At 42.3% G+C, this 12875-nt stretch overlaps 2 protein-coding genes across 7 annotated transcripts in view; both read left to right on the top strand.

Annotated features, from left to right (window-relative positions):
* The window catches only part of AGBL4 (AGBL carboxypeptidase 4), a 1333072-nt gene that overhangs the window by 1074502 nt on the left and 245695 nt on the right, over positions 1-12875 (top strand). The window lies entirely within an intron of this gene.
* The window catches only part of BEND5 (BEN domain containing 5), a 49017-nt gene that overhangs the window by 8722 nt on the left and 27420 nt on the right, over positions 1-12875 (top strand). For both annotated transcript variants that reach the window (XM_012776137.3, XM_012776143.2), the window contains exons 2-3: positions 7047-7180; positions 9241-9625. In XM_012776137.3, coding sequence (XP_012631591.1) covers positions 7047-7180; positions 9241-9625 — 519 coding nt within the window. The remainder of the gene's footprint in view (positions 1-7046; positions 7181-9240; positions 9626-12875) is intronic.

Here is a 12875-nt window from a genome sequence, read left to right as displayed (position 1 = left end):
AAGTTTGATGGAATGTTTCTCCCTGTCAGATTAATAACAAACACCAAGTTCTGCTATATTTTTGAAGAGCAGCTGTTACTAGGTTTTTATAAGAAAGATCTTTACGGCTTTGAATAGAGACACTATTGGGGGATTATTCAGAACTTGGTAGCCTTGATACACATTGTAGTTCAGGAGTTTGGCATCAAATCATATTTATATAGTGTTTAGTTCAATTTGGGAATTCATCATAGCATTCTCCTAGGCTGTAGACAAGGTCTGGAGAGAAAGGCAGGCACTTTGGAAGTTATATTGACACAGTCATCATTTTATATGTGCCTTTTATTTCCATTGAGAAAGTTCCAGCGACCTGGTAATTTTTCCCTTGTTCCAATAGAATAATTAGGTGATAGGAACAGGGTCTGAGTATCAAAAAAAACTTGATTTGAAATTCTGGCTCTGTTATTTATGTCTTAGAAAAGCCACCTCACTTCTTTGAGCCTCAGTTTCTGCTTCAGTAGAGTTATTATAGAGATTAAATATAGTGATGTTTGTAAAGAATTTGGCATAGGATCTGGCACATAGTAGGTGCTTATTCGGTATGGATGAATGCAATTAGCTGACATAGTAGCTAGAAAGGAGGAAAAAGATGATGCCCAAATCTCTGGTGGTTTTCCTTGCCCTAGAGGCAAAAGAGTCAGAAAGTTAGGATTGGTGATGGTTGTCTCTTTGGAAGCTACACATTTATTTCTGTTTGCACTACAACTAACTATTTGGCTTTAAAACTTGGAGCAATCGCAAAGGCAGGCTGACTAGAAGGCTCTTTCTTCATCCTTCCCAGTTAACTGCTGGTTTCTTCTGTGAATTCCTGGAATTTAAAGCCAGAAGCATATTCCAAAGTCACGTTAAAACACCACATGAAATATGTGCTGTCTTATATGATCCACACCACCGTTCCCTTTCATTCATGGGACCAGTCAAGAGTTATAGCTTCTTGTTACCCTGTGTTCCATCTCCTCCTCACACCTCATCCATCTTGCTTGCCGCTGCCACATTAATCTTCCTAAAAACCTCTCTTTCATCATGTCTCAATCTATGTCAGATACCTGTAGTGGTTCTCTTTGCCATGGGGACAAAAGCCAAATACATAACCCACAAGGGTAGCCTAGCAGCCACTATTTGTTGCACATCTGTGACAAAAAAGGCACTGTGCTTGGTGCTGTACATGCTCTGTCTCTTTGGAAAACACTTTATTATCCCCACTTTACTAATAATGAAATGAGATTGAGACAGGTTAAGTAGCTTACCCAGGCTCCCACAATTAGTATGTAGCAAAGCCAGAATTCCAGATCAAGACCACCTGATTCAAAACACTGGGCAGTTTTTACTAGATACCAGTGTCCCTCTCACAATGGTTTCCTCAACTTGTTATGACAACACTGGGTGTTCAGTAATCACTGGATGTGGGGCTCTACCTTCAACTCAGGATTAGGGTTTCAAAAGCTTAGAGATGAGAAGTTTGCCCTATGTGAGCCAGTGTCTCTCAGGAAGTCAAACCTTGCATTCTGAAGGTTGGGGTATTCTGGCCATACTGGGTAAGGGCCTAAAACACAAGGACCTCTTAGCATATGCTGAACACAAAACAGGGCTTCATAAATGTTCACTGCCTGCAGAAAAGGATAAGTGGAGGCCTCAGCTCCTCCTGAGCCCTCATCAAGGGAGCATGGGCCAAGGCAGACACTGGTAAGCATTAGAAGAAGCCAGGAGGTGGCTAGCTCTCCGGGCAGCCTCAAGATCCCTCTGGCCCAGCATTGAGGCAGCCAGGATTCAGGCATATGATTCAAGGTACTATCTGCTTCTTTCCCTTTCTTGAACTCACTCCCGTCACTTCAGAGCTTCCTGGACTGTTCACCCTAACTTTGGAAAGAACTCATTCAAGCCCTGAGGCCTGGCTACAACCTGTTTCTATTTTGCCTGGTGATGGTTATTGCTTTCTCAAGACTTTCCGAAGACAGAGTGGTATAGCAGGAAAGCAAGAGGAAAGTGCTCTTTTGCTTTGAGCTTCAGGCTGGGAATTTGGATATCCTTTATCTGTAGCCATCATTCACTCATTCATCAGCACTTATTCTGACTCTACTATGTTCCAGTCATATGTTTAAAGGGGATAAGAGCCTGGGCTTAGAAGGCAGGCAAACCTATATCAAATCCTGGCTCTGCACTTTCCCAGCTAGGTGATTTTGGGGAGGGCTTTTATTTCTTTGAGCCTCATTTATTCTTTTTTGGCAAAAAAAAAAGAAAATGCAGCTGATAATATCTACCAGTAGGGTTGATGTGAGGTGTAGTAATCCATGTGAAGGTATCTGTTATGTAGTAGGCATTCTACATGTGGAAAACTACTTTTTTAGTTGAAGCATATTTCATATAACATAAAATTGACCATTTTAACAATTTTAAAGTGTGTGCAGCTCAGTGTTTATTAGTATATTCACAGTGCTCTGCAACCATCACTACTATTTCATTCCAGAATATTTTCATCACCCCAAAAAGAAATCCCTGTTACCCATTGAGCATCACTTCTCATTGCTCCCTTCCCCCTGCTGTTGGCAACCATTAATCTGCTTTCTGTCCCTATGGATTTGCCTATTTTGGACATTTCATATAAATGAAATCATATATGTCTTCTTTCCTTCACTTAGCATAATTTCAAGATTCATCTATATTGTAGCATAAATCAGTATGTCATTTCATTTTTTGACTGAATAGTATTTTCTTGTATGTCTATACTACATTTTTTTTGTCCATTCCTAAGTTGATTGACGACATTTGGGTTGTTTCTAACTTTTGGCTGCTGTGAATAATACTATCACGAACATTTGTGTACAGCTCTTTGTGTTTTCATTTCTCTTGAGTGTACACTTAGGAGCGGAATTGCTGGGTCATACGGTAATTCTGTGTTTAACTTTTTGGGGAGCTGTTATACTGTTTTTCATAGTAGTGGCCTCATTTTACATTCCCACCAGGAATTTATGAGGGTTCTAATATCTCTACATCCTTCCTGACACTTGTTATTTTCCTTTTTTTTTTTAATGTAGCCATCCTAATGAATGTAAGGTGTTATCTCATTGTAGTTTTGATTTGCATTTCCCTCATGACTGATGGTGTTGAGCATCTTTTCATATGCTTATTGGAATAGCCTCTTTTTATTCTTTCATTAAACATTTTTTATTTGACAATTCCCTATTATTTGGATAGTTCTATGATATGGGCCCTGCCTTGAGGTTACTCATACTCAGTGGGGAAGGTAGACCTCTAAGCAGATAATTGCAACATAGTAAGATAATGGACTACAAAGAAGGTATGTACAATGTGTAATGGGACCTTTGAGGAGGAAGGAGGAGATGGGTGGGTGGAGGCTGAACAGAGTTTGTCAATCACACAAAGAAGGAAAGGGGCATTTCAATTTGATGGTAGAGGATGGAGCCTTAGGTATAGCTGGTGGAGGGTGGGGCCTCCTGTCACCATGTAGAGAGTGTCACCCATTTCAAGCAGGCAGCTGGGCAGGTCTCCACCTCAAGAAGCAATCCTGCCCCAGGCCCCAGGCCAGCAGGCAATTCCTACTGAGGTTGTCATCCACTGTGTGTTTGTCTGTATGGCACTCTTAGTTTCAAGGCACATTTACTGAGCTGATTTGATCCCTAGTTCTACAAGCAGAGAAAAATGACACTCAGTGAGATAGCAGCTTGGCTGACTTCTCACACCTATGAAGTAGCAGAACTGGCCTTTGGTTCTAGGTTTTCTGAATCCTAGTCTTTCCACACCTGCAGGCTCAACCTCAGCTCTTCTCAAGTGGCCATTCAAGGCCATTTATTCTCTATCCCAACCACTTTATTTTCCTTCCACATCTCTCCCTCCTGCCTATAACTGAACCATCTTTTATAACCACTGCAGTCTAAATATTTTCTCAACCTTCCTCTTTTGGCTTTTATTTTTCTCCCTCTTGTGTGGTCTAGATTTTTGCCACCCTTAAATGGCTATTCTTTTATGAGCACCCACTGTTAAAATGTTATTCACTCTGCCCAAGTTATTAACTCACAGAATTGATCATCTTCACAGCATTCTGGCAATGTAATTTGGAATTATTTACTTCAGGTCACAGATGAGGAGATGAGCTTAGAGAAGTAAAGTAATGTATTCAAGATTACCCAGCAAGTAAGGAGTCCAGCTTCTCTCTCAAAAACCTTCCAAGGTTATAATGATCAAAGTGATCGCCCTTGTTCCTGAAATCCTCTAGCAGTTACTTCTCCCTTATTCAGAATCAGCATTTGAGATCTTGGGTTATCTTTTCATTGGTTTTTATCTTGTGTACACAACTGGATATTTATTCATATCTGTGTCCCTAGAGCCCAGCGTAGATCCTATAGAGTAAATTCTCAGTAAATGTTAAGCTGAGGAGTAAGAGGGGAAAAAGCTCTGGACCTGGATTATATGGTCTGGGTTTTTCTATATTCATGTTCTAATTTCTGTGACCGTGCACAATAGTGAGCTCTCCAGGATGGGATCCTATCTGTCCTGCCCCTCTTTTATTCCTGGGCCTGATTGTTACATGGTTGGATGCAAAGACTTCACCATCCAAAACCTCATTTTTCTTATCTGAAATTTGAAAGGGTTGAATAAGGTGATCTGAGGATCATTTTCCATTCAAATATTACCTAGTTTTATGTGTCTGAATGATGACTTCTCTCCACACCAACATAATCCTTAGCTACAGAGTTTTAGCTCAGGGAGGGAAAGCATAGCTTGCTGTGTATAGTTTGGTACCTGTGTCTCAAATCTTTGCCCTTGTACTTGCTAAACTGAAGACTAGCCCAGGAGCTTTGCCCTAACACATTCAGAAGTCCTAATACCACACTTATCTCTCTCTCTTTCTCTCTCCTCCGCTTTCTTTTTTTTTTTTCCGCCTCTGTGTGTGTGTGTGTGTGTGTGTATGTATACATGTGTACACATACACACATTCACACTCCATTTCAGGATAATTTCATTTGAAGCACTTTATAGGTTTTACATTCTAGCAGCTTTGTGACTTAGAAAGAGTCAATGATTTATAGGAGGGAAGCTGTTGCTCTTTTAGAAAAACCAAAGTCCTTGCTGTTGTTTGTGCCTAAGCCAGTGGATGTTTTTTATAGGCACAACAAGAACAAGAACAGGCCATTCTTGTGAAAATAGAACCCAAGGGTTGCTCCTCTGCTCAGTGGGAAAGACCATTTTCATCAGTAGGGGGTTGTTAACAAAAACACCTCTTTTTTTCCTAGGCAGTTCCTTTACACTCTATACTCTGCTTAAATCATTTCTTTTTTTTTTTTCAATTAAATCTTTATTCAAGTTATGCTTAAGGGAATAAAATGATTCAGAGCATATTGATAATATTAATTATAATATGTCATTCTTTGAGTGCCCAGTGTGTACCAGGCACTATTTGGTGAGTTGTGTGAATTATTGCTCTCGTCCTTACAACTCAGCACCCCGTATAACTCCTGTTATGGAGGAGAGACCTAAGCTCAGAGAGACTCAGGCCTTTGTCTCCTCACCCTGTCATAGAAAAGCTGAAGTTCATACTCAGGTCTCTCTGATACTGGAGTCCTACCTTTAGCCAGCTGGGGCTCCATTCCTGAGACCATTTGGGAAGATTTAACATTTGAGGACATTCTGGAATAGTTATGTGCTCAGAAACGGCCTTCTCAGCTTTACTAACAAGTTGTGAGGAGAGAAGTGTGGCCTGGGAGAAGTGTAAGAGCATGTTTAACACATGCATGTGCACACACTCACACATAAAGATCCCTGGAGACTGGATTTAACCAGCTACCTTACTACATACTATATCCAGCATAGAACAACATGCTAGAAAAGGCATTTAGGATATAGCAGTGGGAGCCTTTGAGTAATATAAGAAAATGTAATTTCTACAGTGTTAGGTCAAGCTCAGAGTACAAAGCATTTTATCACAAGGGGCCAGTTCCAGAGTAGGTTCACATTCTATCTCCAGAGCCCTCCTATTTGAACTTTTACTTTTGACATCTCCAGCAAGAGACAGATTTGGAAGTACAGTTTGAAATGTATGTAGAAAAAGAAATAATAATAATAAAAAACACCTCTCTTAGATGATCTGGAATTGAGCTTACAGAATGAGAAATGAGGAAAAACAATATCGTTTCTTATGTTTATAGCACTTTACAGTTTGTAGTGCACTTCACTGTGTGTTGTGAGCACACATAAGCACTGGGCAAGGTGCTAGTGGTCTGTTTCCCACTCCCTGCCTCTTTCTTAGACTCCTTTGGTCTAAGAAAGACTAAGAAAAGACTCCTTTGGTCTTTTCTAGACTCCTTTGACCTACCTCTTCCATTGTCTGGGTTTGAGCTTCCTCATCTGTAAAATGACAGAGTTGGACAACTTGCTCGCCGAAGTCCCTCAAACTCTGTCATTCTATGACTTGATACCAGTAAAAAGGCAATACACATTATTTGTTACTCTTCCCATATCTGCCTTTTTTCAGCCTGTTTTGTGTGCCCTTCCAGCTTAGGCCTTACCACCAAAAGAGCTATTATCCCTTTCATGCCTATTGATACCTGAGTTGGCAGAAACCCACCAAGTTCTCCTGGGAAGACACTTGGCTTAGAAAGATCTCAACTGTTGAGGGATTCATTCATGTGCCAGTTAAGTTTAGACCAGATAGCAATCTAAGGGCCATTCCAGTTCCAAGATTCTAGAATTCCATAAAAGGCCTCCCTCTAAGATATACTTAGATAACCCCCTAAGCAAATTCATCGAATGCTATTTTAATACTTTGAATAGCAGTGCTTCTAGCAAACACCCTTGATCCTGGAGTTTGATCTGCACTGCTCTTATTAGGATCCCTGCATGTAGGAGGAAACAGGCCTTGAGCTTGTTTGCTTTTCCTTTTTAACTGGTCTGGCCTCAATTATTTTCTAGCATTTGAGGTTTGGGGCATTTTTGTACTCATAATGACTCATTTTGACTCATAATGAACTTTGTTGTCTTGATATGCATTTTAGAAGACAAATCTGACCTTGAAAACAGTGTGATGCAGAAGAAAATAAAAATCCCCAAACTTTCTCTTAACCACGTAGAAGAAGATGGCGAGGTTAAAGATTATGGGGAAGAAGATTTACAGCTTAGACACATCAAGGTAACAAAATCTTTTCTGGTTTTGGAAGTATGTGGGAGAATTTTCAGATTTCTCGTAGCTAAGGAATTTATCTGGTCTCCTCTCCCCATGTAAATGTCCCCTAGTGTCTTAGGCCATGATTTTTTTTTTTTTTTTTTTGAGGTAGGGGAGGCTTGGGACAACTAGTGTACATTTGCCTTGTCACCAACTTTCCAGGGAGCCCTGAATCATGGTGTGCCACCAAGCCTGGTCCTGTTTGCACAGTCTCTGCAGTGTCATTACTGTTGGAGATTTGGAACGGTGTGTTTCTCCCTGGCCCACAGATCTGGAGAGGTCACTGTTGAGCTCCAGGAATGTTAAGCAGCTGCTCTCGGGCAGCAGTTTAGAGCCAGTCACTATCAGATGGCCCAAACAGCTAAGGGTGGACTCATTGAGAAGTAAGCAAGATTCACAAAGGGGATTTGTGAGATCCTAGGTTGGACGACAACTTTTGCATAAGGTTGCATCCTTGCTGTGTGCCCCATTTGGAGACTCCAGCCTTTGCTTTGTAAGCCTGCTGAAAATCTTGTTCAGCAAGCTAGCTATTTTTTTTGTGCAATAGGTATTCCAGCAGAAGGGAGGGGGAAGAGAAGGAAGGATACCTTCTGCATTGACCATGGTCTGATTTTGGGCACAAGGTCAAGGACATTCCCAAGGCATAGTCCAAAAGATGCAGTTGAGTTCAGTTCATGGCATTCATTGCACTCCTGCTGTGGGCCTGGCACTGTGCCGGCCCCTGGGGTCATGGAGATTAGCCAGGTAAGGTCCTGCCTCCAGAGGTCTCATAGTATGATAATGCAGACAGATGTCTTAAGTGACCATCACAATTTTATCTGATAATTCATTTACACTAGCAGACCCTTATCCTAACAGATAAAATGACATAGGATTTTGTCATATGGCTCAATCTCAGAGTCATGGTTTTGTTTTGTTTTCTTTAAGTTCCCTGAAACTTAGTGAGAGGTATCTAGAATCTTATGCCCTTAGTTTTCTGCACCTCCTGCAAATGGCCCCAGTCAAGAGAGCTCCTAACCTTCCTCGCCTGGGTAAAGAATTGGTCCAGTTGATCCTGCAACTCTACCTGCCCACTCAGTGGAAGCTTTGTGCACTTGAACTGGAATTTCCTTAGGCAGCTGAACCCCATACCCCTGAGTAGTCCTGGATAATTAATTCTCTTCTAAATGAACTTTCCTATCTGTAAGACAGTGGTCTTCTGAGGGAGAGGCTGACAGATTTTGGGGAAAGAGCCTTGTGCTGGAATTGGGTTACAAATTCTAGTTCTGGGTCTGCCTGTAACTTGCCATGTGTCCCTGAGTGTAGTCCCCCCTCTCTAGGCCTTAATTTCCTCACCTATAAAAAGAGGAAGTTAGACTGAAAGTACCTTTCAATGTTAGCATTCTTTGAACTTTTCAGTTGAGTAAACATTTATCAAGCCCCTGCTGAGTACCAGTTCTGAGTAGGCAGTGGAGAAACAGAGAGAATAACACATGGTCTCTGCCCTAGGTTAGAGTGGATTAGAGTCTTTAACATCCTTCTGAACTAAACCATTCTTGACAAAAAGAATTAAGTGATGGAGTGCTTCTTTTGTTATTATTTGTTGTTGTTAAAGAGATTTGAGTGTGATTCCCCTTGTGTGGCTTGGCCTGGCCTGATTCTCCAGACATATATACTGAACACCCCCATGAGCAAGTCGCTGCCTAGGCATTGTGGGTGGGGTAGGGGTGGAGAGTTGGGAAGGGCGGTCATAGTATATGCATCTCAGAGGCAGAGTGGTGGAACAGAAAAAGTGTTGGCCCGGGAAACCAGGATCCTGGTTCTGCCACCAACTCATTGCATGACTTTGGGCAAACCCATTTCCCACTCTAGGCCTCTGTTTTCCCATTTGTAAAATGAAGGGCTTTGACTAAGTGTTTGCACTGGTTTCTCCAAGCACTGATGTTCTGTGGTTCTGTGATTTTAGGATTGTCTGGGGAAATATTGAGCCGCAGTCCAAGAAAGTCCCAGCTGCCCTTGCCTGAACTGATTCTCGTTGTCCTACACAGAGACCTGAGGGGCGGAAGCCGAGTGAAGTGGCGCACAAGAGCATCGAGGCAGTGGTGGCCCGGCTAGAGAAGCAGAACGGCCTGAGCCTGGGCCACAGCACGTGTCCAGAAGAGGTCTTTGTGGAGGCCTCGCCGGGCACAGAGGACATGGACAGTCTGGAAGATGCTGTCGTGCCCCGGGCTCTGTATGAGGAGCTGCTGCGTAACTACCAGCAGCAACAGGAAGAGATGCGCCACCTCCAGCAGGAGCTGGAGCGGACTCGGAGGCAGCTGGTACAGCAGGCCAAGAAGCTCAAGGAGTACGGGGCACTTGTGTCTGAAATGAAGGAGCTCCGCGACCTTAACCGGAGGCTCCAGGATGTGCTGCTTCTGCGGCTTGGCAGCGGTGAGTGCCCCAGCAGGCCACCTACCGCCCCACATGGGCAGAACGCATCGCACAGCTCCTTTTCCAGCAGGGAAAGCAGGAGAGTCAGGCCAACGACCCCTGAGGCTAGGAAGGTAGACACTTGGCTCAGCAGTTACTCCAAGGAGAGTCACCCCCTTTCACATTGAATCTGAGAGGAGCTTATGTGTGCAGCAGCCTGAGCTGTGGGAACAGTAGGGAACACAGCTCAGAGAACAAGAGCTGACAAAATATTTGTCACTGCTCATTTATATATTCATTCAGCAAAAGGCAGTACCAGGGATTGTAGGGAACCTTTCAAAGGAGGTTTCAGAATAGTAAAGAGACCTAGATGTGATCCTAAAAGCATTACTTCAAGTCAGAAAGTGATAGATGCTACAGGGGGATGCTGATAAACGGATATGAGAGTTCAGAGAATGGAAAGGTTATTTGTAACCGAGGGTGTGGGAGACTTTCAGGAAGGAGGTAGGGCTTGAATTGGGTCTTGGTGGGTGTTCAGTGTTCCAAGGTTCAAGAGGAAGCCAAAGGTGACATTCATGACGGTGGGAAAACACCTGGAGCATACTAAGAAGGAATATTGCAAATGTGTTTTGAGGACAGATGGTGGAAGACCTTTAAAACTGTACCAGCCTGGGGTATCTAGACTGGTTTGATAGGAATAGGAAGCATTAAAAAGCTTTTGACCAGGTAGGCACATGACCTTAGGAAGATGAGTATAAAGTTGTTTAAAGCTTGTTTGGTTTGCTCATACAAGAACTTAGTAGGCTCTTATATTAACTAACCAGGTTTTCTCATCTAAAGTGGTTTAGAAGCAGGAATCAGGGAAAATTTGAAGGGCAGCAGCTTTGGCAGCAGGAAGAAATGACTGCTTAACAGAGAAGAAGAGACAGAGGAACTCTTTCAGAACATAAAAATCCAGAATTATAAGACAGAGGGCAATCAATATTGAGGAAATCAGTATAAAATAAGTTCATAGTCTCCATAACCTCTAAAGGCAATAATCAATAACCCTTAGGCAGTGTGTTTTGCTTGAAAAAGGGAGTAATCTAGTCTAGAAACACAGGTTCAATCCCCCGAAGTTTAAATCAAATATAATTTTATATTCAAGAAGGAAAGTTTCCATTATCTAGATAATAAATTGATATGTAAAGCTTCATCCCTCTTTGATTTATTTAGATAACAAATTACTCTACCCTACTTATATTTGTAGGTGCCTTTTCTTTCTTAAAGTATGTCACCAAGGCAGTGTCTCAGTAGATCTTTGGATGGCCCAAGAAGTCAGCAGAGTCTTTTTCTTGCCCTTGTCACAGAGAAAGAAACTAGGTTTGGATTTAGCCAGAGTCATGTGGGCAGGCCGAGGCAGAGCTCTATCTCAAACCAAGTCACCTGATTCATAGGCTGGTAGTTTTCCCACTCCCCAACTCTGCCATCTCTTGGCCACTGTCCCACATCATAGCCTATAGGGGTTCACAGGGACACTAAAGGTCACATACGGTTTTGAACTTCAGAAGTTATTGAAGTTCTTTAGTAAAATGAAATCTCAAAGATAAACCATAAATGTAAAAATTTGAGAAAGCTGTGTTGGTCTTAGATGGGAAAAGAGAACTGAATTTTCAGAGAGAAAAAATATTTCACAATCTTAAAATGAATAATTTTTATTTTCATTGTGCTCTGTATGCTAGGCCTGTATGCTAAGCTTCTTGGTGGGGGTGGGGGGGGCACACTACCAACAAAAGCTCTGCAACTCCCAAGGAAACTATCTGTTTTGCACACCTTAAACTAAGTTTAAACTCTAGAAACCACTCCTAAGCCTCTGGGGCAATAAGCTACTCTGCAATTTACATTATTATGTACCTCTTTTAGTCCAAAACCAGATAAACTTGACCTCACCAATAGTTTCAGTGTCTTGATCTTTCCAGGCTCATCTCACAGGTCTTGAATGCTACCGCAAAGGCCAGTGGCTAACTCTTCCCTGATCTGAGTCATTGTCATCATCGCTGTGGAATGGACTGAACATAAATTAGTTCAAGCCACAAGTATATGTGGAACACCCCCCCCCCTGTGCTCTCCAGGCTGGAGGCATCCTGAAAGATCCCACTGTCCCTGAAATCTTAAAATCAATTGATTAACACATGTTAATTGGAGAATGGTAATGTGCCATGTTCTAAGATAAGTCCACAAGAATATAATAGAAGGGTTTCTACCCTTAAGAGGAGGTTGTATGTTTTCATGGAAAGAATATAGTCTTTGGAACCAGGCAGTCTAGGATTCAAATCCCAACTTCCCTACTTCCCAATTCTTTAGCTTTGGAAATCTTTTCTTCCTTTTTTTCTTTTCGTCCTTCCTTTCTCTGACCTTTTTCTCTTCCCCAAATACCTACTGGTCTCCTGCTGTGTGCCAGACATTTTGCCTAGTAGTGAGAGTTCAGTATATTTGCAATATAACAGCCCTTGCTGTCTGTCCTTGAGGAGCTCAAAGTTTGATGAGAGAGGCAGGTACTGCAACAATCAATGACAGCACAGTACATAAATGTCACCACAGGGACAAAAGCATAGAGGACTCTGGGACAGCAGAGGAGGAGCAGCTACCAAATTCTGGAGGATTAGGAAAGATTTCCTAAAGGAAACAACTTCTAAGCTGAAGCATGAATTTTTGCTGCCTAGGCAGAAATGAGTGGGTTGGGGAAGAGTGAGGAACAATCTAGGCAGAGAGCACCTCTCTGAGGCGTGGTGTTCTCTTCTGTAAAATGGTAATGGTGATATCCCCCTTACATCCTTGTGACATACAGCATAGTGCTTGACATTCTGTTGATGCTTCATTGCTGTTGGCCCTTGTCCCACATCATTTAGTGGAAGAGCTAAGGGTTCACTTTGCCTTTCAATGTGGGCTCTCCTACCCAGTAATTGGCTGTATGACCTTGGATAAGTTAATTTCTCTGCCTCTCATGATATTCCTATATTATAGAAGATAAAAGGGGTTATATATGTTTGTTCATTTGGTTATTCAGTCAGCTAACACCTACTGAATATGTTCTAAATCTAGGAACTTGAGGAGATACAAAGAAGACTAAGACTTTGGAAGGTAGGGAGAGAGCAGTGAAGGAGGTAAACATAATTAAAATGCAGGGTTGGCCAGGCGCCATGGCTCCCGCCTGTAATCCTCGCACTCTGGGAGGCCAGCCTGGGAGGCCAGCTGTTTGAGCTCAGGAATTTGAGACCAGCCTGAGCAAGGA

The sequence above is a fragment of the Microcebus murinus genome, chromosome 2, assembly GCF_040939455.1.
Source record: "Microcebus murinus isolate Inina chromosome 2, M.murinus_Inina_mat1.0, whole genome shotgun sequence".
Classification (NCBI taxonomy): domain Eukaryota; kingdom Metazoa; phylum Chordata; class Mammalia; order Primates; family Cheirogaleidae; genus Microcebus; species Microcebus murinus.
Note: the sequence above shows the minus strand (reverse complement) of the source record. Positions and strands in the feature narration are given on the sequence as shown.